This window comes from Podarcis filfolensis (assembly GCF_964270895.1).
Source record: "Podarcis filfolensis genome assembly, chromosome: 5".
Taxonomy (NCBI): Eukaryota; Metazoa; Chordata; class Lepidosauria; order Squamata; family Lacertidae; genus Podarcis; species Podarcis filfolensis.
The window spans coordinates 87,291,579-87,315,865 of record NC_139608.1 but is presented as its reverse complement, the minus strand read 5'-3'; the positions used below and the strand labels follow the sequence as shown (position 1 = coordinate 87,315,865).

General features: G+C 45.0%; 1 protein-coding gene and 1 long non-coding RNA gene across 5 annotated transcripts in view; one reads left to right on the top strand and one right to left on the bottom strand.

Moving 5' to 3' along the window:
- LOC310763460 (uncharacterized protein) overlaps nt 1-24,287 on the top strand; it is a 33,447-nt gene extending 9,160 nt beyond the window's left edge. Inside the window, exons 3-9 of one of the 4 annotated variants that reach the window (XM_083615719.1) lie at nt 5,738-5,899; nt 10,578-10,764; nt 13,015-13,166; nt 13,538-13,564; nt 16,152-16,270; nt 21,543-21,649; nt 22,109-24,287. In XM_083615719.1, the coding sequence (XP_083471845.1) occupies nt 5,738-5,899; nt 10,578-10,764; nt 13,015-13,166; nt 13,538-13,564; nt 16,152-16,270; nt 21,543-21,639 (744 nt within the window). In that variant the 3' untranslated portion in view covers nt 21,640-21,649; nt 22,109-24,287. Of the gene's footprint in view, nt 1-5,737; nt 5,900-10,577; nt 10,769-13,014; nt 13,167-13,537; nt 13,565-16,151; nt 16,271-21,542; nt 21,650-22,108 lie in introns of all 4 variants that reach the window. The other 3 variants (XM_083615720.1, XM_083615721.1, XM_083615722.1) reach the window with 3 other exon arrangements.
- LOC310763591 lies at nt 19,389-21,533 on the bottom strand. The gene is made up of 2 exons (XR_014548689.1): nt 21,328-21,533; nt 19,389-20,682 (listed from the first exon to the last, which is right to left on the bottom strand). It is a non-coding gene; the product is annotated as an uncharacterized lncRNA (long non-coding RNA).

Below are 24,287 nucleotides of genomic sequence, written 5' to 3'. Positions count from 1 at the left end.
ACACTCATAACTTCTAATGGAGATAACCAGTGTGGTACTCTAGGTTCTAATAGGTTTTTATACCTATCCCAAACTTCAACTAAAGGACCTCGGAAGATGTGGTTCTCAAAACCTTTATGGATTTTCTTCTTCTCACACCATAAGTACGCATGCCATCCAAATCTGTTATCAAACCCCTCTAAATCTAACAATTCCTTATTTTCTAATTTTATCCATTCTTTCAACCAGCAAAGGCATGATGCCTCATAGTATAATTTCAAGTCGGGCAAGGCAAAGCCTCCTCTTTCTCTCACATCTGTTAATAACTTAAATTGAATTCTCGGCTTTTTGCCCTGCCAAATATACCTTGAAATCGCTCTTTGCCATTCTTTGAAAATCCTGTTCCCCTTAATTATGGGGATAGCCTGAAATAAAAATAACATCCTTGGAAGCACATTCATCTTAATTGTAGATATTCTGCCCCAAAAGGACAGTTTCATTCTTCCCCACACCTCCAGGTCCTTTTTTATTCCATTCCATACCGGTTCATAGTTGTTCTTAAATAAGTCTATTTTTAGAGGTTAACCATATTCCTAAATATTTCACCTTTTTAACCACCTCTATCTCTGTTTGCTGTTGCATTATTTCTATTATACTTTGGTCCATGTTCTTCGTGATCATTTTCGTTTTCTTCTTGTTTAGTCTAAAACCTGCCACTCCTCTAAACTGTTCAATTTCCTCCAGTACTTCTTTAGCAGTACTTATTGGATCTTCTATCGTTAACACCAAGTCGTCTGCAAACGCTTTGATTTTGTATTCATTTTGGCCAATTGCCACCCCTTTTATTTTTCCGTTTTGTCTTATCGAATTTAAAAGGACTTCTAGCACCGTTATAAATAATAATGGCGAGAGTGGGCATCCCTGTCTTGTTCCTTTTGATATCTTTACCTCTTCTGTAATGACATTATTTATAATAAGTTTAGCTTTTTGTTCTGTATAAATTGCCTTTATTCCGTTGAAGAATTCTTTGCCAACATCCATGTATTCTAAATTTTTCAACATAAAGTCCCATGCTATGTTGTCAAATGCCTTTTCTGCATCCACAAACATCATTATGGCTTGTTTCTCATTCCTGGCAGACAGATATTCCACAATATTGATTATATTCCTTATATTATCCTTCATCTGCCTGCCTGGGAGGAAACCCGCCTGATCTTTAGGAATGATTTCTTGTAGTATGCTTTTCATTCTTTTCGCAAGGATCCCTGCGAATATTTTATAATCTGTGTTTAACAGTGAAATCGGCCTATTAACTGCACAATCCTAACCCTCTCTACTCAGAAGTAAGTCCTATTGAATTAAATGGGGTTTACTCCCAGTTGAGGTGTTAGAATTGCAGCTCCTGTGGTCGATTATTGAGTTGTCTGTTCTCTATTCCAGTTTCCACACACTATGTTGGTTTCCTAATAGAGAGGCTGTACGAATGTGTTTTGTTGTGAGCTGTTTATGTGATTTCTAGCTAGCTGTTTCTGGATGGAGGGCTGGAAGTTCTCCAGAATAACTGCAGAAAATCCACTGAAAGATACCAGTGCAATTGCAATCGGCTTTCCACACTAAGCATTCTTCTAGAACACCTGTTTATTGAGCATTCATCCTGAACTGGGGGCAACCCAGTTCAGATGGGCAGGGAATAATAATAATAATAATAATAATAATAATAATAATAATAATAATATCATCTGCTTGCATGAAGCTTATGTTCTAGAGCAGTGTTTCCCAGTGTGGGCACACACCCAGCAGGAGCAGGGACCGAGCAACAGGAGCTCACCCCGTTGCGGGGATTCAAACCGCCGACCTTCCGATCGGCAAGCCCTAGGCTCTGTGGTTTAACCCACAGCACCACCCGCGTCCAACAAGCAGTTTAGGAAGCAATTAATTAAGGGGCTGCTGGGATGGAGAGCCAAGGAAATAGAAATTTCATTTATGGGGCGGTTTACAGTGTTGAAGTGTTTGATTAAGTTGAATATGAGGATTAAAAGGAAGGAAACGTCAAGGGAAAGGACTTGTGTATTGGAACAGGAAATCATAGCATCACAGAACTGTAGCATTCGAAGGGACCCTGAGGATCGTCTCCCTGGAATGCAGGAATATGCAGGTGGCCCTTGCAGGAATTGAACCTGAAACCTTGGCAATATCAGCACTACGCTCTAACCAACTGAGCTAACCTAAACTCTCCAGGTGAGGCCATTTCATTCAGGCGGAAAGCACTCTGTGAAAGAAAAGGGTGTCGGCATTTTATTACATGTGGCTTCTGGGATGCGGGTGGCACTGTGGTCTAAACCACTGAGCCTCTTGGGCTTGCCGATCTGAAGGTCGGCGGTTTGAATCCCTGCGATGGGGTGAGCTCCCGTTGCTCTGTCCCAGCTCCTGCCAACCTAGCAGTCCGAAAGCATGCCAGTGCAAGTAGATAAATAGGTACCGCTGTGGTGGGAAGGTAAGCAGCATTTCTGTGTGCTCTGGTTTCTGTCACAGTGTTCCGTTGTGCCAGAAGCGGTTTAGTCCTGCTGGCTACATGACCCAGAAAGCTATCTGTGGACAAACGCTGGCTCCCTCGGCCTGAAAGCGAAATGAGCGCCACAACCCCATAGTCACCTTTGACTGGACTTAACCATCCAGGGGTCCTTTAACATGTGGCTCTAATGTAATGTGCACTTTACCACAAAGTTGGCTCTTGCTTAACTTTTCTGCAATACTTGCTTATTGCCCAGAATTGGTATTGTAAGGTAGTTTCTGTGGATGTTTTATAGATTCATGCGTCAATCCCATCAAGTTAAGTTGCTATCCTGAACTATTCCCCCCCCCCCCCGAATATGGGTTTATTGCCTGGAATGGGTATCAGAACAGTATTTGTAGACATTTTGTGGCTTACATCATGAGTCCCAGTTATATATGAGTAGTGGATTTGGCTGGTTTATTTAGCACAGAAGTTGGTTGTCCCAGGCCATTTTCCTTAAATACAGTCTACTGCGTAGAATGGGTTTTGGAACATTGGGTGGTATTCATGCAACGTTTACTCAGAGTAGACTTGTTGAAATTCATAGAGTTTGGCTCATGAATTTCAGTGGGTCTGCTCTGAATAAAACTTAAGTTGGCTAAATTTGATTTCCACGGATGTTTTGTTTCCATGGAAGTCAGTTTCAGCTACTCAGGTATGGCATGAATCTGGTTGGTTTCGCTAGCTCAGAAGTTGGCACTCTGGGCTGTTTGGTTCTGGGTGTGAAGTGGTTAATAAAAGTATAATACCAGAATGGTTTTGGGTGTAAAATATTGTGTCCAAATGGGAAGAAGACTCAGATCCAGGGGACTGGTGGTGGGACAACGATGAGTGGTCAGAGGGAGAAGAGGGAGAGGACTTGGGAGAAGGAGGTGTTGGAAGCTGAAGAGATAACAGGGCTCAGTTGGGAGAGTCTGTGGCAAAGAGAAGCCAGAATCAGAGGCCGAGATGAGTCAGGCTGCTGAAGAGTCACGGGTTACTCCCCTTCCTGCTGCAACAAATTCCCTTCCCAGCTGGTGTCCCAGAACCAGAAGGGGCATGAAAAGGGGTGGAGGAGAGTTGGGCTTCATGCAGGTGCCGTCTCAAATTGCTTGGAAAAAGCACTGGACAGGAGGGGGCTCAGACAGCCGTGGGGAAGCAGGGACTTTCAGTCTCAGCAACTGATTCATAGGAGAAGAGCTACTGCGGATGCGCCGCTGGTGCTCATTAAGCCTGATGCTCAGCCCAGCCTGTGACGATCGCGTTCTTACTTCTAAATAATTGACTCCGATTTTGAGTGATCTTTGTGATTTCCTGCAGGCGTGCTCTGTGGCACAACCCATCTCGCTGTTTTGAAACAAGTTTTATTTATAAAGGGGCCATTGCTTTTCCGTTCTGGCACTTCCAGCTTCCCAGTTTGCATTCACAGCGCTGTGAAGTTTCAGTGCAGCACTCCAGCATCACTGCTGGCAAATTTCCAGTTCTAAACATGTTTCTTGATGTAAAAAAAATGTGACTCAAAGCTGCACACACGCACAAAATGCATAGCTGTGTGATAGTCAGGCCAATGTTTTAGGGTGGCCCTGGGGGCCTTCATATCTCCTGCTCCTTCCCTCATTTTTAACCTCTCTCTCTCTCTCTCTCTCTCTCTCTCTCTCTCTCTCTCTCTCTCTCTCTAAATTTGCTTGCAGCCCTGCTGGGCATGCTGCAAATCACAGTGCTGGAGAGACCACAGCAAACTAGCCTTTTTAATTTGCATCCATACACATACATTACCATATACACATTTGTGCTGTGGGCTTGTGCCCTGAGTCTTTAAAGTCCCCAGATTGTAGCCAGTGCTGGATTTAGGGCGCTGATCCAAGGGGGCGCAAAATTGAGAAGACCCATTTGAAGGTGCCAAATTTTTGCCTTGCTCAGGGTGGCATATTACCAAAGTCTGCCCCTGGTTGTAGCAGCACAGGCTACACATGCAAATTACAGTCACCTACCATGGTGCAATTTCCATTTTTTTCTTTTGAAAAGCCCTACATATTACCTTAAAAGGGACACAGGTGGCACTGTGGGTTAAACCACAGAGCCTAGGACTTGCTGATCAGAAGGTCAGCGGTTCGAATCCCTGTGACGGGGTGAGCTCCCGTTGCTCGGCCCCTGCTCCTGCCAACCTAGCAGTTCAAAAGCATGTCAAAGTGCAAGAAGATAAATAGGTACCACTCTGGTGGGAAGGTAAACGGCGTTTCCGTGTGCTGCTCTGGTTCGCCAGAAGCGGCTTAGTCATGCTGGCCACATGACCCGGAAGCTATACACTGGCTCCCTTGGCCAATAGAGCGAGGTGAGCGCCGCAACCCCAGAGTCGGCCACGACTGGACCTAACGTTCAGGGGTCCCTTTACCTTTACCTTACGTATTACCTTGCCTATTTTGAATAACTGAAGCACAGTATCAAATTCAGAGAATGATGGGGAAATATGCTGGGCTTGCGTCTTCTCTGCACCCAAGCCAGTCTCTTGCTGTTCCAAGTCTAGATATTATGTAGATGTTGAACCTCTTCGCCTACATGGGCAACATCTTTTGCATGGACTTAACTGCATCAACAGGGATGCGGGTGGCGATGTGGGTTAAACCACAGAGCCTAGGACTTGCCGATCAGAAGGTTGGCGGTTCGAATCCCCGCGATGGGGTGAGCTCCCGTTGCTTGGTCCCAGCTCCTGCCAACCTAGCAGTTCGAAAGCACGTCAAAGTGCAAGTAGATCAATAGGTACTGCTCTGGTGGGAAGGTAAACAGCGTTTCTGTGCATTGCTCTGGTTCGTCAGAAGCGGCTTAGTCATGCTGGCAACATGACCCGGAAGCTGTACGCCTGTTCCCTCAGCCAATAATGCAAGATGAGCGCCGCAACCCCAGAGTTGGCCACGACTGGACCTAATGGTCAGCGGTCCCTTTACCTTTACTTAACTGCATCAACGGGAGCAGTAAATTTCTGTTTCAGTGGAGCATCTCCCAAGGACTATATAATATTTTATAATAATAATTTATTATTTACACCCCCCTATCTGGCTGGGTTTCCTCTAGTCTTAACCAAGCCACAGTCAAGCTGGTTAGGGTTGAGGATTCCTTGCGGATGCCAGTATAGGAGTGGTAGGTAGGTTGCAACGTTTTCAGGAAACATCGTGTGTGTTTGAACCAAAAATATCTAACATTTGTGGGGTGCTTTCTTCCTCATTGTAGGTGAACCAAGGAAATGCCAAGGCCCACGGCTCAGGCCTGGGTTACCTGGAACACATCTGCCAACTTATTGAAAAAATCGGGCAGCTACAGGAGCACAACCTGAGGTTACAGAAGCAAGTCAGCAGCTTGCAGAAGGAGCAGAAAGCAAACCAGCTAACAGAGGTAAGAAGAAAGGGCACAGGACTCCTTTTCGCCAGGTTGTAGATATGGCTCCCCTGCTATGCCAGCTGAACCTCTGTTTCTCCCTGTGCCCACCCAGCCAGAGGGGTGAAACTCTCTGCTCAAAAGCAAACATGGCAGGAAAAAAAGACAGAAGGCCCCACCACAGACCATAAATCAGAGATGGTACTAGTGTTTGGGTGTGGTTTTCCCCCTCAACGGGAGAGAAGTTCTTTACTCCGCGTCTGGGAGTGATGTAAACTTCTGTTGTCCACCAGGTCTTTGCCTGAGTGAGTTCAGGATTTGATGTCATTGTATGCCCCCATCCCAGCCACGATTCAACCCTTTTTTGTCCTGTTCTGCCGCGATAATTCTGCCAGCAGATCAGCTCTATTACGCCTGGGATGGATCTCAAGATCCTCTGGCATCGCTTTCTAAATGTCCCTCAGCCAGCAAATCTCTGCAAGCTTGACTCCCAAATTTAATCTGAGCATCGAATCAGTTTGCTGCTTTCTGCTGTTTTGTAGTATTGGAAAGTTACCATAGAATCAAGTTGGAAGGCTCCTGCTGTCACGAAGAGTCATCCCGCAGTTCACCGGCTCAGTCTACACAAGCGAGATTATGCGTCTCTGTCAAGGTCACAGATCAGGACAGTGTTGGAGCTGAGAAAAGAATGTAATCTCTCAGCTTCCTCTTGATTAGTCATATCATTATCTCCTTCCTCAGTTTTGTCCTTTTGATGTCCATGCAGCTGGTTTTGTGCTCAGATTGTCTCTTGCCATCTCCCAAATCATCTCCTTTGTATTCTTCTAACCCAGGCACGTCCGAAGTCAAGCCAGGGACCTCAATCCGGTTTAATCCGGCCTCTGTGGCAGTTTATTTCCTGGGTTAAAATCCTAAAAAAACTTTTGGGTTAAGCTCAACAACTTCAATCCTAAAAAAAGGTCAACAACTTTGGTCGGCCCTCATGCATATTCACTTCATCAAATTTGGACACCTCTAATCTATTCTTTTTCTCATCCTTCTGCTGTCGTTTTCAGCTGCAAAATCCAGCGATTTTTACCTGTGCTCCCCACATGGGACTTGGTTTTAGGGTCACGGCTATTCTCACAAGTTTTCAGATGGGATGATGTTGTGCATAGTGCCTATAGTGATTTTGTTCTGCAGAGAGTGTAGCACTATGTTGATTAATTTGAGCGGCATTGCCAAAGTCCATAATTACCTGGTTTAGAATATGATTTTGTCCAGCTCATAATGCATGCAAGCATTACGAATCATACAGAAGTTCTTTTCCACTTAGAAAAATGCAAAACAGAATTCTGCAAAATGAACAGAACGTGCTCTTAGCTGAAGTACTTTTTGCGCAATACACTAATCACAGCTCAGACTGAGTTAAGCAAACATCTTTAAACACTGATTTAAATGCCCCTGCAAGCTATGGGGCAAGCCCGGGGAATCTCTGGAGCCAAACGTAGGGAGGGCAGAGGTACAAAAGAGTTGCGTAGTTTTTGAACTTCTCTGACCAAGTGCATGACCTGAATGATCTACATTGTAAAGGTAAAAAGGTACCTTTTACCTCTATATTGTTCACAAGGTGCAAACCTACCTAATTCTCACCCAAACCAGTAACTGAATGTAACAGAGCTTTGACGTGATCACTTCTCTCAGTTTTATGATGCAGTTCTCTGACCCAAACATGTGCAGAAAAAAGCACATATTAATTAAAATAATATATGCATTAGATGAGATTTTGCATGAAAAAATTGCATGTATTAGGAGAAACACACATGAAAAAGCATGCAGATTTTTACCTGCTGATTTTTTAAAATAAAAATTTGCAAATTAATGCACAACTGATGGGCAAACTGAACAGAAGGATGGAAACAGGAGAGAAACTGAAATGGACAGATTTTGCCTTTTATCTCATGGCTGTACACACTAGCCTCTTAGGCCTTTTAGGCCTAAAAAACAGGATCTCTCTGTACTTGTTAGTTCCAGATATCTTATTGTCAGGGCTTTTTTTCAGCCGACGTCTGAGGTGGGTGCCATTGCCATTCTAAGAGAACAAGGGAGAAGTTCATGGTGAGCTCTGGCACCTATTTTTCTAGAAAAATAGCACTGCTTATTGTTATAATTATGGCTTCCTTGTTGTTGTTTAGTCATTTAGTCGTGTCCGACTCTTCGTGACCCCATGGACCAGAGCACGCCAGGCACTCCTGTCTTCCACTGCCTCCCGCAGTTTGGTCAGACTCATGCTGGTAGCTTCAAGAACACTGTCCAACCATCTCGTCCTCTGTTGTCCCTTTCTCCTTGTGTCCTCCATCTTTCCCAACATCAGGGTCTTTTCCAGGGAGTCTTCTCTTCTCATGAGGTGGCCAAAGTATTGGAGCCTCAGCTTCACGATCTGTCCTTCCAGTGAGCACTCAGGGCTGATTTCCTTCAGAATGGAGAGGTTTGATCTTCTTGCAGTCCATGGGACTCTCAAGAGTCTCCTCCAGCACCAGAATTCAAAAGCATCAATTCTTCGGCGATCAGCCGCCTTTATGGTCCAGCTCTCACTTCCATACATCACTACTGGGAAAACCATAGCTTTAACTATATGGACCTTTGTTGGCAAGGTGATGTCTCTACTATTTAAGATGCTGTCTACTTTTTAAGATGGCTCCCTTACAGCCGTGCAATTCTTATTTATTTTATTTTTTTATTTATTGGAAATTTGATTTACAACATAACATAAACCTCCCCCAATACAGAAATCCACCCTCATTAAACGTGAACATGTATTCTCTGCATTTTGAAACTCTTGTCTAATTGCCTCTGTTAATCTAGACAGTTCAATATACTCTATCAGTTTGTCTTGCCATTCCTTTTTTGTTGGCGCAATTTCTCCCCCCCCCCATTTTTTAGCAATTGCTAAATTGCTAAAAATTCTTGGTTGTAAGCCTGAGGTTTGGCCAGGAGAAGGTTAATGAAAGAAGCAGGGCATCTGGAGATTATCTTGATGGCTCTGGCTGAGTAGCCAAGGAGTTTGCTTCTCTGAAGGAGATGCCTCTCTGTGGAAGGGCTCTCCTGGAATGTGAGAGCCCTTTGAGAATCAGCTGCACCTCTCTCTGTTGTCATCAAGGTATCTCTCTTTGTGTGTGAGATTAGAGAGGCAAAAGCCAAGACCAACAGGCATGTATTAGCCGTAAATAAAGAAAAATAAAATCTACGCACTAATTTGTAAATATGATACAGAGTCAGAACAAGTTAAGGAATGTAATACATGGTGAGAAAGGGCTCAGGACAATGTCCCAGTGGATATCTGGGGATATATATATATATATATATATATATATATATATATATATATATTGTAAAAGCACATACAGATTTTGTTTAAAAACGGCAACAAGATAAAACTGTTTTAAAACAATGAGCAAATAGTATACAGTGGTACCTCGGGTTACATACGCTTCAGGTTACATATGCTTCAGGTTACAGACTTCACTAACCCAGAAATAGTGCTCCAGGTTAAGAACTTTGCTTCAGGATGAGAACAGAAATCGGGCTCCGGCGGCGCAGCAGCAGCAGGAGGCCCCATTAGCTAAAGTGATGCTTCAGGTTAAGAACAGTTTCAGGTTAAGAACGGACCTCCGGAACGAATTAAGTACTTAACCTGAGGTACCACTGTACTGCCCCAGTAAAGATACACACAGTCAATAAAAACAACCCGGCCACTTGTTGGAAGTGTCGGAAAAAGAGAGGGGACTTTTTTCCACACGTGATCGGGATGTCATATGGCATATGCTAAAGAAATATTGGGGGGAAATAAAAAGTCAACCAAAAAAGTATTTTAAGTTATGTGGAAGGTTCAGTGAGGTGGGAGCATAAAGGATTGGTTTCTTATATGCTGGAAGCAACTAGAATTCTATATTCCATCAGTATCCAGACATTACATACGAAGATAGATTGTTATTAATTTTAAATGTAATATTAATCAGTTTATTGTCATCTTACTTTCCGTTTGCTGAGCTTCTTGTTAAACCAGACATACAGTGGTACCTCTGGTTACGTACTTAATTCGTTCTGGAGGTCCGTTCTTAACCTGAAACTGTTCTTAACCTGAAGCACCACTTTAGCTAATGGGGCCACCACGCCACTGCCGCACGATTTCTGTTCTTATCCTGAAGCAAAGTTCTTAACATGAGGTAATATTTCTGGGTTAGCGGAGTCTGTAACCTGAAGCATCTGTAACCCGAGGTACCACTGTATAATGTTCCGTATTGTAAGTGGTAATATAACATATGCATAACAGTGCATATGAAAATATTGAAGGGATTTTACCGCTCTGAAATGCTTATTATGGATAACTTCACAAAGAAACTGGTATCTGGAGCAGAAATTAGTTACTTAGGAATGTCAAAATCGTATTTTATGTTTGTAGAATGGAACATACAACTGAAGAACTGCAAGAAGGGTCTCCAAAGGGTCTCGGTGTTCTGGGGTGAAGTTTCACTATACAGTATTCCTAGATTATGTTAGGCACGCTTATTTGGCCAAACAGTTCCTAGGGAAGAAGCTGGCCATCTCTCCCATGGAATTCCAGCAATTTGTTTGTGATATCTTGCGGCGCCAAGTTGCATACTCCTGACTAGCTGCAAATTAAATTCAGGCATATCTCCTCTTTCACCTGGCGTAGGAGTGTTTTCTACAGCATTGCTCCTGCGGAGCTGCCAGGATTTTGTTGAGCTCACACCAAGAAGGGAAGATTTTTTTTCCTGGGAAGAGCCGACCGCACAGCCTATTGGTGCAGAACGGAAACATGTCCGACCTCTCAATCATTCCAGAAGGAGGAGGAGGAGGAAGCAGTGACAAAACAAGCAAAGGTAGGTTTCTGTCTTCTGGCCCACTGACCTTAATGTATAATGCACTTGTTATGGAATAGGTCTTAATCGGCGGCCACAGTCGTTCAGTGGGTGAACGCAATAGGACACTATTGAGTAGACATGGGCAACATTAAACAAAGCACATGCTTTTCACCAGATCTGCTCCCAGATAATTCCTTTCTAACACAGCCATCACTTTAACAGGGGCAGTAACAGACCCTCCAAGTGTCCCTGTTCTTCAGGGACAGTCCCAGATTTACAGAAGCTGTCTCAGTTCCTGGTTTGATCCCAGAATGTCCCGCTTTTCCTTAGGACGTCCCTATTTTCATCAGAGAAATGTTGGAGACTATGGTAAAGGTAAAGGGACCCCTGACCATTAGGTCCTGTCGTGACCGACTCTGGGGTTACGGCGCTCATCTCGCTTTATTGGCCGAGGGAGCCGGCGTACAGCTTCCAGGTCATGTGGCCAGAATGACTAAGCCGCTTCTGGCGAACCAGAGCAGCACATGGAAATGCCGTTTACCTTCCCGCCACAGCGGTACCTATTTATCTACTTGCACTGGTATGCTTTTGAACTGCTAGGTTGGCAGGAGCTGGGACCGAGCAACGGGAGCTCACCCCATTGCGGGGATTTGAACCGCCGACTTTCTGATCGGCAAGTCCTAGGCTCTGTGGTTTAACCCACAGCGCCACCGGCGTCCCTCCAGTTTTCCTTAGGACATCCCTATTTTCATCGGAGAAATGTTGGAGGGTATGGAGTTCTGCAACCCCTGAGCCAAGGAGATAAGTAACTGTACAACCTTTAGAAATCATCTGAAGGCAACCCTGTATAGGGAACGTTTTTTTAAAAAACGATTACTCTTTCGTTATATTTTATATATGTTGGAAGCTGCCCAGAGTGGTTGAAGTAACCCAGTCAGATGGGCAGGGTATGAATTATAACTATTATTATTATTATTCATGTCCCTGTTTTCATCAGAGAAAGGTCGGAGGGGAGGCAGTAACTTTGGCCTGGATCATGGCATTCTCTAGCTTAGTCTTTGCATATGCTGTGTATCTCCTTCAGGGCCGGCCCTGCCATTAGACAGAATGAGTTGGCTAGGAAGTGGCAGCAAGGTGTTAACAGCACAGAGCTGAATGTGCCAGGAGGCCTGTCCTGTGCTCCCTAAACCAGTGATGGCCAAATTTGGCCCTCCTGCTGTTTTGGGACTACAATTCCCATCATCCCTGACCATGGGTCCTGTTAGCTAGGGATGATGGGAGTCGTAGTCCCAAAACAGCTGGAGGGCCAAGTTTGGCCATCACTGCCCTAAACTATCCTGCTGCTCTCAGTTGCAGCGGAGAGTGCTTTCTCATCACAAGGACTGAAGTAAGATTCAATACTTCAAGTCTGGTTGGCATTTGCGCATGGAGTGGAAAGCGGGGGGGGGGGGGGAGAGACACCATCTTATCCTTTGCCTCAGGCGGTGAGATGTCTTGAACCATTCCGAATCTCCCTTCGCCATTGCACAAGAAGACAACGGCAGCAAACGTACACTTTGTTGTTTAGTCGTTTAGTCGTGTCCGACTCTTCGTGACCCCATGGACCAGAGCATGCCAGGCACTCCTGTCTTCCACTGCCTCCTGCAGTTTAGTCAAACTCATGCTGGTAGCTTCGAGAACACTGTCCAACCATCTCATCCTCTGTCGTCCCCTTCTCCTTGTGCCCTCCTTCTTTCCCAACATCAGGGTCTTTTCCAGGGAGTCTTCTCTTCTCATGAGGTGGCCAAAGTATTGGAGCCTCAGCTTCAGGATCTGTCCTTCCAGTGAGCACTCGGGGCTGATTTCCTTAAGAATGGAGAGGTTAGATCTTCTTGCAGTCCATGGGACTCTCAAGAGTCTCCTCCAGCACCATAATTCAAAAGCATCAATTCTTCAGCGATCAGCCTTCTTTATGGTCCAGCTCTCACTTCCATACATCACTACTGGGAAAACCATAGCTTTAACTATACGGACCTTTGTTGGCAAGGTGATGTCTCTGCTTTTTAAGATGCTGTCTAGGTTTGTCGTTGCTTTTCTCCCAAGAAGCAGGCGTCTTTTAATTTCGTGGCTGCTGTCACCATCTGCAGTGATCATGGAGCCCAAGAAAGTAAAATCTCTCACAAACGTACACTAGGCGCTCGCTTTTCTAACTCTGAACAGTTGTAACAGCTGGTAAAAAGCAAGAAGACATAAGCTACCTGTTTACATCGGTCAATATTCTGACTGCAGGGAGAGATGTTCGCCTGCATCCGGAAAATAACCAGCTGATAATGGACTTACAGCTGTTGAATGGAAAGAAAAGTGGACAGAATGAGTGCAGGGATGGATACTGTGCGACTGACGGCCAAGCTCAGCTCCTAAAGGAGTCAGCCATGAAAACGGTGAGTGATATATGTTAACGTGGCGTAGGTTTTTGTGGACTGGACCCCACTTTGTCGGACGCACTTTTACAGTGGAAGCTGGTTCTGCAGCAGCTGCTATTGCACATTCCTACCCATCTTCTCATGCTGTCTGCAGAGGAACAGCTCTCATAATAATACTGGATGATATCAAGATAAATTTCGATTACATCCTAACAGGGCAATGCAAAGCTTTGTGCTGGGTGGGGTGGGCAGGGTGGGGGTTAGATTGCACCCTCGACCTGCTTCCCTTAAACAGTTTGTGCTGTTCATACGGTGGCTGGAAGGCTTTAGAGCGGATTCTAAGGCGTACTCCCAATATTAATTCTATGCTCTCTTCTTTTTATTTCTAGGGCTTTGACATTAGCAGAAATGCCTCGGTAAGTAATCACTTTGGGAAAGCAATTCATACCAAATTTCCCCTTGGATGCTGCTGCTACCATCCCTTGTTTCCCTACTTTCTCCTCCCTCTGCTGAAATGAAGATTGCGCCTGGCTCAGAGCAGGAGCGTTCCTTTGTCATATATATATATATATATATATATATATATATATATATATATGGATGTGGGTGGCGCTGTGGGTTAAACCACAGAGCCTAGGACTTGCCGATCAGAAGGTTGGCGGTTCGACTCCCCGCAACGGGGTGAGCTCCCGTTGCTCGGCCCCTGCTCCTGCCAATCTAGCAGTTCGAAAGCACAAAGTGCAAGTAGATAGCTAGGTACCGCTCCGGCGGGAAGGTAAACGGCATTTCTGTGGGCTGCTCTGGTTCGCCAGAAGCAGCTTAGTCATTCTGGCCACATGACCTGGAAGCTGTCTGCGGACAAACGTCAGCTCCCTCGGCCAATAAAGCGAGATGAGCGCCGCAACCCCAGAGTTGGTCACGACTGGACCTAATGGTCCGGGATCCCTTTACCTTACACACACGCACAAATATATATATATATATATATATATATATATATATATATATATATAACTTTAGAAAGCCACAAGCAATTATGCACTGATATTAATTATGCACTAATAGCGTACTGAATATCCTGTTAAGTAGAGTAGGAGGGCAAATTCCTTGTGGATCACACAAAAAACACTGCATATTCCTGCTGTGTGGTGGTGCTGCTGGCATGGGGATTATGCCATCTGGCAAGTGGCTCTTGCTTCTGAAGGCAGAATGGAACTCATGTATGACACCACTCCATTTCTCAGATAGGGAATAATAATAATAATAATAATAATAATAATAATAATAATAATAATTTTTTATTTATACCCTGCCCTTCCCAGTTTAAAAACCGGGCTCAGGGCGGCTAACAGCAAATATAAAACATTGATTAAAAATGCGACTTAAAAACAGCATAAAATACAACATAGATAAATACAACATAAAATAGGTAAAAGGTAAAGGGACCCCTGACCATTAGGTCCAGTCGCGGACGACTCTGGGGTTGCGGCGCTCATCTCGCTTTACTGGCTGAGGGAGCCGGTGTACAGCTTCCCGGTCATGTGGCCAGCATGACTAAGCCGCTTCTGGCGAACCAGAGCAGCGCACAGAAACGCCGTTTACCTTCCCCCCGGAGTGGTACCTATTTATCTACTTGCCCTTTGACGTGCTTTCGAACTGCTAGGTTGGCAGGAGCAGGGACCGAGCAATGGGAGCTCACTCTGTCGCCAGGATTTGAACTGCCGACCTTCTGATCGGCAAGCCCTAGGCTCTGTGGTTTAACCCACAGCACCACCCGCGTCCCTACAACATAAAATACAACAGCATAAATACAACATATCATGAAATATTTTATAATCCGTGTATATAGGCACCTTCTTAAAACTCTTGAACAGGTTAAAAATCAAAAGCACCCAATCGGTATGGTCCTCAGTGCTAGCCTAGTTTCACTGGAGGCTCCTCCAGAGACATCCAAATGGGCAATGCAAGTCCCCTCTTGTTCACTAGTGCCTCTTAAATAACTCAGTTTCTCCAGACAGCCTGCTTATCCAGGACTAATCCTGATTTGCTTGCACTGTTAGAGTATGCCTGGCCTTTATTGAATTTTTGCTCCGATACGCTTCTGACAATAAGCATTCATCCAAATTTGCTTGCAGAGTGTTGACAGGACTTCCTATCCATCATACATTCATTCAATACCTTTCGATGCACTCCCTCATCATTTCCAAACCACAAAGGTAAAGGTAAAGGGACCCCTTGCCATTAGGTCCAGTCATGGCCAACTCTGGGGTTGCGGTGTTCATCTCGCTTTATTGGCCGAGGGAACCGGCGTACAGCTTCCGGGTCATGTGGCCAGCATGACTAAGCTGCTTCTGGCGAACCAGAGCAGCGCACGGAAACGCCGTTTACCTTCCCACCGCAGCGGTACCTATTTATCTACTTGCACTTTGACGTGCTTTCGAACTGCTAGGTTGGCAGGAGCAGGGACCGAGCAACGGGAGCTCACCCCGTCGCGGGGATTCGAACCGACGACCTTCTGATCGGCAAGTGCTAGGCTCTGTGGTTTAACCCACAGCGCCACCCACATCCCTACCACAAAAGCCACAAAAGCCTGCTTTAAAAAAAGAAGAAGGTGTGACTGCTGCGCTAGGGTGGCATTGTGCTTTAATTGCACAAACCTAAAGTTCCACTATGTGAGCCGATTCCACCTGTTAAATGCTGACAGCCCAGAGGCACCTGCAGCTATTGCATGCTTTTTTCCTGGGCTATTTCTCACGACGCCAGCATATTATCACGGATCATCCTTTTACAGTATACCGGAAGCTGCTGCCGTTGCAAATTATATCCTACATCTCAAAATAACTGACCGTAAAGAGGCTACTCTGAACCTTTTTTGAGAAAAAGAGATTTCACCTTCCAAGCATGCGCCTTGTGTTTACCAGTTGCGTGGGGACCATGGGCAAGCTTAGGAACTGTTTCCATGTTCACTCGCCTTGTGCTAAAATGGCTTCGCATATTCCGCAGGGTGACAATCTGGCCTGGGGAAGAATGAGAGACCTCCTGAGAAAGAGTAGGGGAAGGAACCAGAGCAGGCTGGGCTTGTCATCAGCTGCCTTGAAAAGGTCGTGCCCTCAGCTCTATAGGTAAGCTTCCTAGGGTTGTGGCTACACTCAGGTGTTAACGGGTCACTGTTTCCATGTTTGCGAACTTTCATCCACACTCTCACGAACGCTCGCAGTTTAAGGCCTCCGATATCTATCTTGGTGTTTCCTGCGCTTGAGAAAGTGTGGTTGCCACTAGGATAAGGGAGGCTGTTGAATGCTGTGAAAAAGATAAAAAATAGAGATGCAGAACAGTTTCACATCCGCAGTAAACTCCGGTGTGGCTGAGACCTAGGATCTGAACATTCATTTGAGGGTGCAAGGGTGATGGGGGGGGGCAGCAAAGATTCTGGGAGACCGGCCCTGTTCTGGACCGCATGCTATTTACTGCACATTGTAGAACTACTGTGGTTTAGTAACTGGACTCCTAAACTTGGACCGATTCAGGAGAGTTGGCTTCAAAGTCCTGTCCGCATATGATGGAGCGAGCTTGTTCTCTTCTGCTCTGGAGGGTAGGACACAAACCAATGGCTTCAAATTACGAGAAAGGAGATTCCAACTAAACGTCAGGAAGAACATTCTGACAGTAAGAGCTGTTCGACAGTGGAATGGTCTCCACTGGGAGTTTGTGGACTCTCCTGTGGACGTTTTTAAGCAGAGGCTGAATGGCCACCTGTCATGGATTAGTTGAGATTTCTGCATTGCAGGGGGTTGGATGAGATGGCCCTTGGGGAACCTTCCAACTCTATGGTTCTATGAAATCAAAGATAATAATAATAACAATAATACTTTTGTTGCCATTGTACAAGCTGTGTACACTGAAATTAAATGAGCTTCCCTCCCCAACACTCAATCTCTTATTGTACAACACACCACCTCGCAAGTCAATTTCGCTATGTTATTTCCCGTTCAACAGCCTAACAGTCCACGGATAGAAGCTATTTTTTAGCCTGTTGGTATGGCTGATTATAAGGGACGCATGTGGCGCTGTGGGTTAAACCACAAAGCCTAGGACTTGCTGATCAGAAGGTCGGCGGTTCGAATCCCCGCAACAGGGTGAGCTCCTGTTGCTCGGTCCCTGCTCCTGCCAACCTAGCAGTTCGAAAGCACGTCAAAGTGCAAGTAGATAAATAGGTACCACTTCGGCAGGAAGGTAAACAGCATTTCCGTGCGCTGCTCTAGTTCGCCAGAAGCGGCTTTGTCATGCTGGCCACATGACCCTGAAGCTGTACGCTGGCTCCCTCGGCCAACAAAGCGAGATGAGCGCCGCAACCCCAGAGTCGGTCACGACTGGACCTAATGGTCAGGGGTCCCTTTACCTTTACCTTTATGGCTGATTATACTTCTAGATCTCCTGCCCGAGGGTAGAAGATTAAAGAGGTGATGGCCGGGGTGTGAGCCATCCCTGAGAATTTTTCTCGCTCTCCTAAGGCAACGATCCCTTGCGATGTCATCTAGCGGACTCGAGGGACAGCCTATGATATCATGTGCTGTATTCCCCACCCTCTGTAGAGACTTTCTGTCCGTGGCTGTCAGGGCAGCCTACCACACTGTGATACAATATGAAAGTACACTTTCTATTGTGGACTGGTAAAAGGAGTTCATCAGTTGTGGTTTAACATTATTCTTTCGCAAGACCCGGAGGAAATGGAGTCTCTGTTGGGCCTTTCCGACCACCTGAGTTGTGTTGACTTTCCAAGTGAGGTCCTCACTAAGGTAAACTCCCAGGAATTTAAAGGAGGAGACTCTCTCCACACAGCCCCCACCCCCCGATATACAACAGGGCAGAGCCTGGATAAGCTGCTAATTCCACATTGGGCAGCTCACCAATAAAAGTAGAGGGTTATTAAGCATTCTTCCTGAACATGAAGGTCAGGTTTGGAGCCCTCCTTGCCATTCTCATCAGGCTGGCTGAGATGAAGAAGAGGCCACTGAACTCTTCTCCGGTGGAATTGCATTTGGCTGCTTCAGTGCAGGGTTTCAAATGGGCCTTAAATGTTACCTTTTCCAGGCCGACTTCCTTAATGTGTTATTGACTACGTGACTGTGTGCTACTTCTTCCCTCCCTCCAATACTGAAATCCTGTGGTTTCGCCTAAGTTTACAATGCATAAGTGTTTTCATAGAATTACAGAACCGGAAGGGACCTCGAGGCTCATCTGGTCCAATCGCTGCAATGCAATAACATGCAGCTGTGGCGCTGTGGGTTAAACCAGAGAGCCTAGGACTTGCCAATCAGAAGGTTGGCGGTTCGAATCCCCGCGACAGGGTGAGCTCCCGTTGCTCGGTCCCTGCTCCTGCCAACCTAGCAGTTTGAAAGCACGTCAAAGGGCAAGTAGATAAATAGGTACCACTCCAGCAGGAAAGTAAACGGTGTTTCCGTCCGCTGCTCTGGTTTGCCAGAAGCGGCTTAGTCATGCTGGCCACATGACCCGGAAGCTGTACGCCGGCTCCCTCGGCCAACAAAGCGAGATGAGCGCCGCAACCCCAGAGTCGGCCACGACTGGACCTAATGGTCAGGGGTCCCTTTACCTTTATCCCATATGAGGATTGAACCTGCCACCTTGCCATTATCAGCACCACGCTCTAACCAGCAGAGCTATCCATGCACTGATTTCTTCTAATAAATTACATTGATTTGCTGTTATCTATCTTGACAGGCTTTCTGCTATTGTTTGAGGTGTCTATTAAGCTATGTATCTCCTCCATTTTGCAAAGGCACAGCCCTGAATGGTGTCCAAGGAATACTTTAAATAAATATGTAAAATATAAACCATAGCAATGACATTGATGAGGTTGACAATACTTTTGCCTGCAGCATACATCTGATTTTATGCTGGTCCATATAGGCCGGGAACTGCAACCACCCAAATTTTCCAAGTTCTTGTTTGTTTTTCACTTTCTTGGGGTTTTTTGGCCATGGACAGAGGAAACGGATTATCTTGTTTGCGTACGCAGATGTGTTACGCAACGCTGCGAACCCCCCATGTCCCTTTAGCTGGGGATTCTGCCAGAGCCCAGGGTCTTTCCTGAAATGATTGTCGGTGTCTTTTGATTTCCAGTGGGATGAGTAGCTGTCTAATCATTCCGCCTGGGATTCTCCTGTCGTGTGCACTTGAATATCAAATGCACCTGGTATTTACACTCCGGACTCCAGTTGCAGCTGTGTAGTCCTTTATTAGCCCCCCCCCCCCCCACCCGCAGAGCAGCTTCACAGCTGGAACAGAAAACTGGGTTGGGACAGACAGGCGTCCTGCTATTGTTTGAGCAGCTGAAACAAATACAGAGGCGGAAGAGATCAAAATGGGTGCTGTGAGCAAAAACAGCTGGGGATCAAACGAGCAGATGTGGACATTTCTTGAAATATGGACTGGAAGCCCAGCTTACCTTCCTTTTGAGAAAAGGCAGCTCCTAATTTCATTTATGAACAGCAGTTTCACCCTCTGCGTCCCAAACTGCTCTCATTTGTGTACTACATGCAACAGAAAATATTGTTGATCTTCAGCAAAATAAGAGCAGAGTGCCTAAACATCTGCTACTATACATTATCCCTTCACCTCAGTGGAAGAACCGTATTATACGTTCAGCAGAACTGAGTGGCAAAAATCCTTAGCTCTCCCATGCTGAGATTTGTAATTTTGACATCATTCGTTTGCTTTCATAATAATAATAATTTATTATTTATACCCCGCCCATCTGGCTGAGTTTCCCCAGCCACTCTGGGCGGCTCCCAAGCGAATATTAAAAACACAATACAGCATTAAACATTAAAAACTTCCCTAAACAGGGCTGCCTTCAGATGTCTTTTAAAAGTAAGATAGTTGCTTATTTCCTTGACATCTAACGGGAGAGCATTCCACAGGGTGGGCGCCACTACCAAGAAGGCCCTCTGCCTGGTTCCCTGTAACCTCGCTTCTCGCAGTGAGGGAACCGCCAGAAGGCCCTTGGCGCTGGATCTCATCACGGTGTATAAGCTTCATGTTGTTTGCTGCCTTAAGAGCTTAGTTACAAAAGTCTTAAAACTAAAATAATATTAGACTGCAGGGTTGGAGTTGTACGTTTAAATAGCCTGCCTTAACTCCCTTATAGCCCCGATAAAAAAAAACCCTAGAAATCCCATGATCCACTGTAGAAAATATTTATTCTTTTTACGTACCTCTTGACATACTCAGGAACATCGTTTCCAAAGAGATGTCAAGAAGCCCTTTGCCTTCTCCAAGTGTTTCACTTGTAAAATGGGGTGGTGGTGGGGGGGAGAGATTGGCAAGGAGAGTTGGCCAGCAGCAAAGGCGGGATGAATCGCATTTTGACCCACATTTGAATTTGAAGGGATCTTGGCCCAGCTCCTATCCTGCACTGGTTCCTGGTCGTTGAAGAGCGACAGTGCCTCCTTAAAGCAGGATGGATGTAATGTTCGTGTTTATTTGTTTCTCCCATAACAGTTTGCTTGTTTATCTTAATTCCGGCTAGGGATTCATCATGCGAAAGGCTGGGCTGGATGAATCCCTAGCCGGAATTAAGATTGCCGGAAGAAATATCAACAACCTCAGATATGCAGATGACACAACATTGATGGCAGAAAGTGAGGAGGAATTAAAGAACCTTTTAATGAGGGTGAAAGAGGAGAGTGCAAAATATGGTCTGAAGCTCAACATCAAAAAAATGAAGATCATGGCCACTGGTCCCATCACCTCCTGGCAAATAGAAGGGGAAGAAATGGAGGCAGTGAGAGATTTTACTTTCTTGGGCTCCATGATCACTGCAGATGGTGACAGCAGCCGTGAAATTAAAAGACGCCTGCTTCTTGGGAGAAAAGCAATGACAAACCTAGACAGCATCTTAAAAAGCAGAGACATCACCTTGCCAACAAAGATCCGTATAGTTAAAGCTATGGTTTAAGACCCTGATGTTGGGAAAGATGGAGGGCACAAGGAGAAGGGGACAACAGAGGATGAGATGGTTGGACATTGTTCTCGAAGCTACCAGCATGAGTTTGACCAAACTGCGGGAGGCAGTGGAAGACAGAAGTGCCTGGCGTGCTCTGGTCCATGGGGTCACGAAGAGTCGGACACGACTAAACGACTAAACAACAACAACAACAACAGTGCAGCGAGGTTGGGCAGTAGGTTGTTTTTACCCCCGATAACTATTTTTTGAAAGCTTACACAAATGTTTTGAAGAGCAGCTGTTTTGGAGTATGGGTGGAAAATATCTGGTGCCAGGTGTGTCTGTTTTATCATCCAACAACATGCGGAAAATTACAGCCGTTATTCCCAGTGCTTTGTATTGACGGTAACTTTTACCTGTCTGTTCAGGCCAGATTCTGCGTGTTTGGATTTGAGGAAAACAGAGAGGAACTCAATGATTGCCTTGGGACAAAGTTCAAGGAATGAAAGCCTTTGGCCTTTCTGACTGGATAGAGGTAAGAGAGCCGGAAAGTGGCTGAACAGAATTCCCCCCACCATGACACAGTGATGATATATAACCAAGCCTTTGTGGCCATTTTCAACGTCCAAAATGAAGGAAGGGAACTAGCACTAGCAGACCCTGCTGTCAAAGTTCAAATGCAAGACCTGATCTTTCAAGGACTCCTTGTTCAGATGCACAGAACAAGGTGTTGGAGAAGTTTTGGAAACCAATCAAAATGATTGGGTGAAGGAGGGAGAGAGAAGCGAGGAAAAAGGAAGGAAGCAATTGCTTTTCTGCCACAGGCCCCCAACTTTAAAGAAAGTTATTTTGTAGTTATCTGTCAGATAATAAGTAGCATGGTTGGTTATGTAGGCATAATTGTCTTCTGCAATTTGGTAAAGATGCTGGAGGGAGAACACTTGATTCTACCGACCAATTACACTTACTTTTGCTTTCTGCGTCTTTGTTTCAGAAAGAAAAGTGTTTGAGCTCCGAAGGTTGCGGTGCTGAGACTTGTCAGAAATTGCTTGGTTTATAACCCTTCCAGAATGACTGGGTAAACGGATTCTTTCTGAGAAGCAAGTTGGTTCCTGTGTAATTTAAACTTACGTATCCAGATATAGTTGGCTGCAGAAACTGTATTAAGTTACTTTCTGGGGAATTCCAGAAGGGTAGCCTGCATTAGACTGTTGTACCAAAATCAAACAAGAAAAGAAATGTACCATGCGCTGTGGAATAGAGCCAATTTCATCCTACATATGTACTCTTAATACCTGGACTTGGTATATCATTTGTTCTAAGCAATGCAGCCAACGGCTGCCAGTTCTCTGGCGTTAACTTCTTCAGACTCGTTCGGTTTTTAGGAGCAAGGAAAATGGGTTCCATCTCATTTCTACCTTTGCATTGGCCAGATCACGCAGCAACAGCATAAGAGTAGTTCAAAAGTAATGGTGAGAAAAGGAATTTTGCAAGGAAGCAGGAGCCAGTTTATTCCTTTAAGCAAAACTGTGCTCAGTTTTTTTGGCTGTGATTAAGAGAGAGGGAAAGTGGCAAGAGAATGTTGTGAAACGGTGGGCATTGTTGCAGGAGAAAATGTGGCTTTGCCCGATATCGCCGCTAAAAGACAAACCAACCTAAATGAGAAGTAAGGGTTATGCAGGAGAGCGGAGAAGTGTTCTGGGAAGGTTCGCCCCCCCCCCTTTAAAGGCTAAAACCTGCATGGGTGTTTGAAAACAGGGTGAAATGAAAAGCAGTATCTAGGTGGTGCCCATTGAGAGTCGATGAAACCATGTTACATGCAAGAGCTCAACAGCGCAGAGGCTTACAGCGAACAGAGAATCCCATTTCACCAGTGGCCAGGATGGGATGGGGGGTTTCAGCAGTGGTAGTACAACCTGGAACGATTAAGATCGCATGTTGCATTGGGCGTCACCATTTGACCTGTAAAAATGTCCTCAGATGGGAAAACAGTCCTTAGCTTTTATATGCACATTTTTTTATATAAAACAAGCCAGCCTCCTCTTCTTTTTATATGGTATGGAAGATGATACATTTTCATAAATATATTTAAAGAATGATATATAGTATGTTTAATTTTGAGGATCAAACTAGATGTGACTTGAGGAGTGGAAAGGTGCCTAGCCTATATTACACACCCTGTAATACAAGGTGCTTCACCAAAAAAATCAGGGAAAGATTTCCCTGTAAAAGATTGACGTTGACTGCATGTACAGAAAAGCCTGTAGAGAAATTGCTAAGCTAGACTATATAATGTGCAGTTGGCCAAGCTATATATCGGGGGCAGCTAACCTTTCTTGACCCAAGTTCTGCATTCGAGGTTCGCCATTCCTCGGGAGTCACAAGATGTGTTTTCACATATGCAGACTTCACATTCACACTAAGATTCCAACATTTTTTACTCTGCTTTAAAGGAGCCACAGCAGTTTGGAATGGTGCTCAGAGGAGAAAGATTACTGTTTTCCAATTGCACCATTTCTTCTAACTGAATCTTCACTCCCTGGGAAAAGTTGAGATTAACCTCCAAGGGATAAAAAGGCAGGTATTTAAATTAGGGAAATGGCTGTTAAGATATTGTCCAGAAAGCTGAAAATCGGCGCACAAATAAAACATGACACCCTGATTGCGAGGAACGTCCGAATCACAGGCACTTTGTCAACAATCTATGTGATCCACGAATGTTACCTCGTAGTAACTGGTTAGCACAGAGCAAGGCAAATTGAATTACGGTATTTCTACAAGTGGTCCTAGCTAGTGACGAACATTACCACCCACAGCATCAAGATAGGTTGTCGATACAAATAAGTCACAAATCCGAAACTCTGTGGGGCTCCTATAGCAGAAAGCCACCCAGAAAATGTATATAAGAATTGGGGGACAATTGGAAGTACACTTCAAAGGAAAGCTCAGTCTGGATCACATCACTATTCAGTATTGCTAAGGGCCTAAGCTGAAATTCACCAGTGTACATTTGAGTCACCACCATTTAAAAATTAGGATTTGTTTTTTTAAAAAATAACATTTCTGGGAGTATTCCTCCATTTAACATTTTTGTATCTTGTGGAACAATGACTGTAATACTGGAAATATCAAGTTTTGGCTTTTCATATAAAGAGTTGTTTAAAAATTAAAAA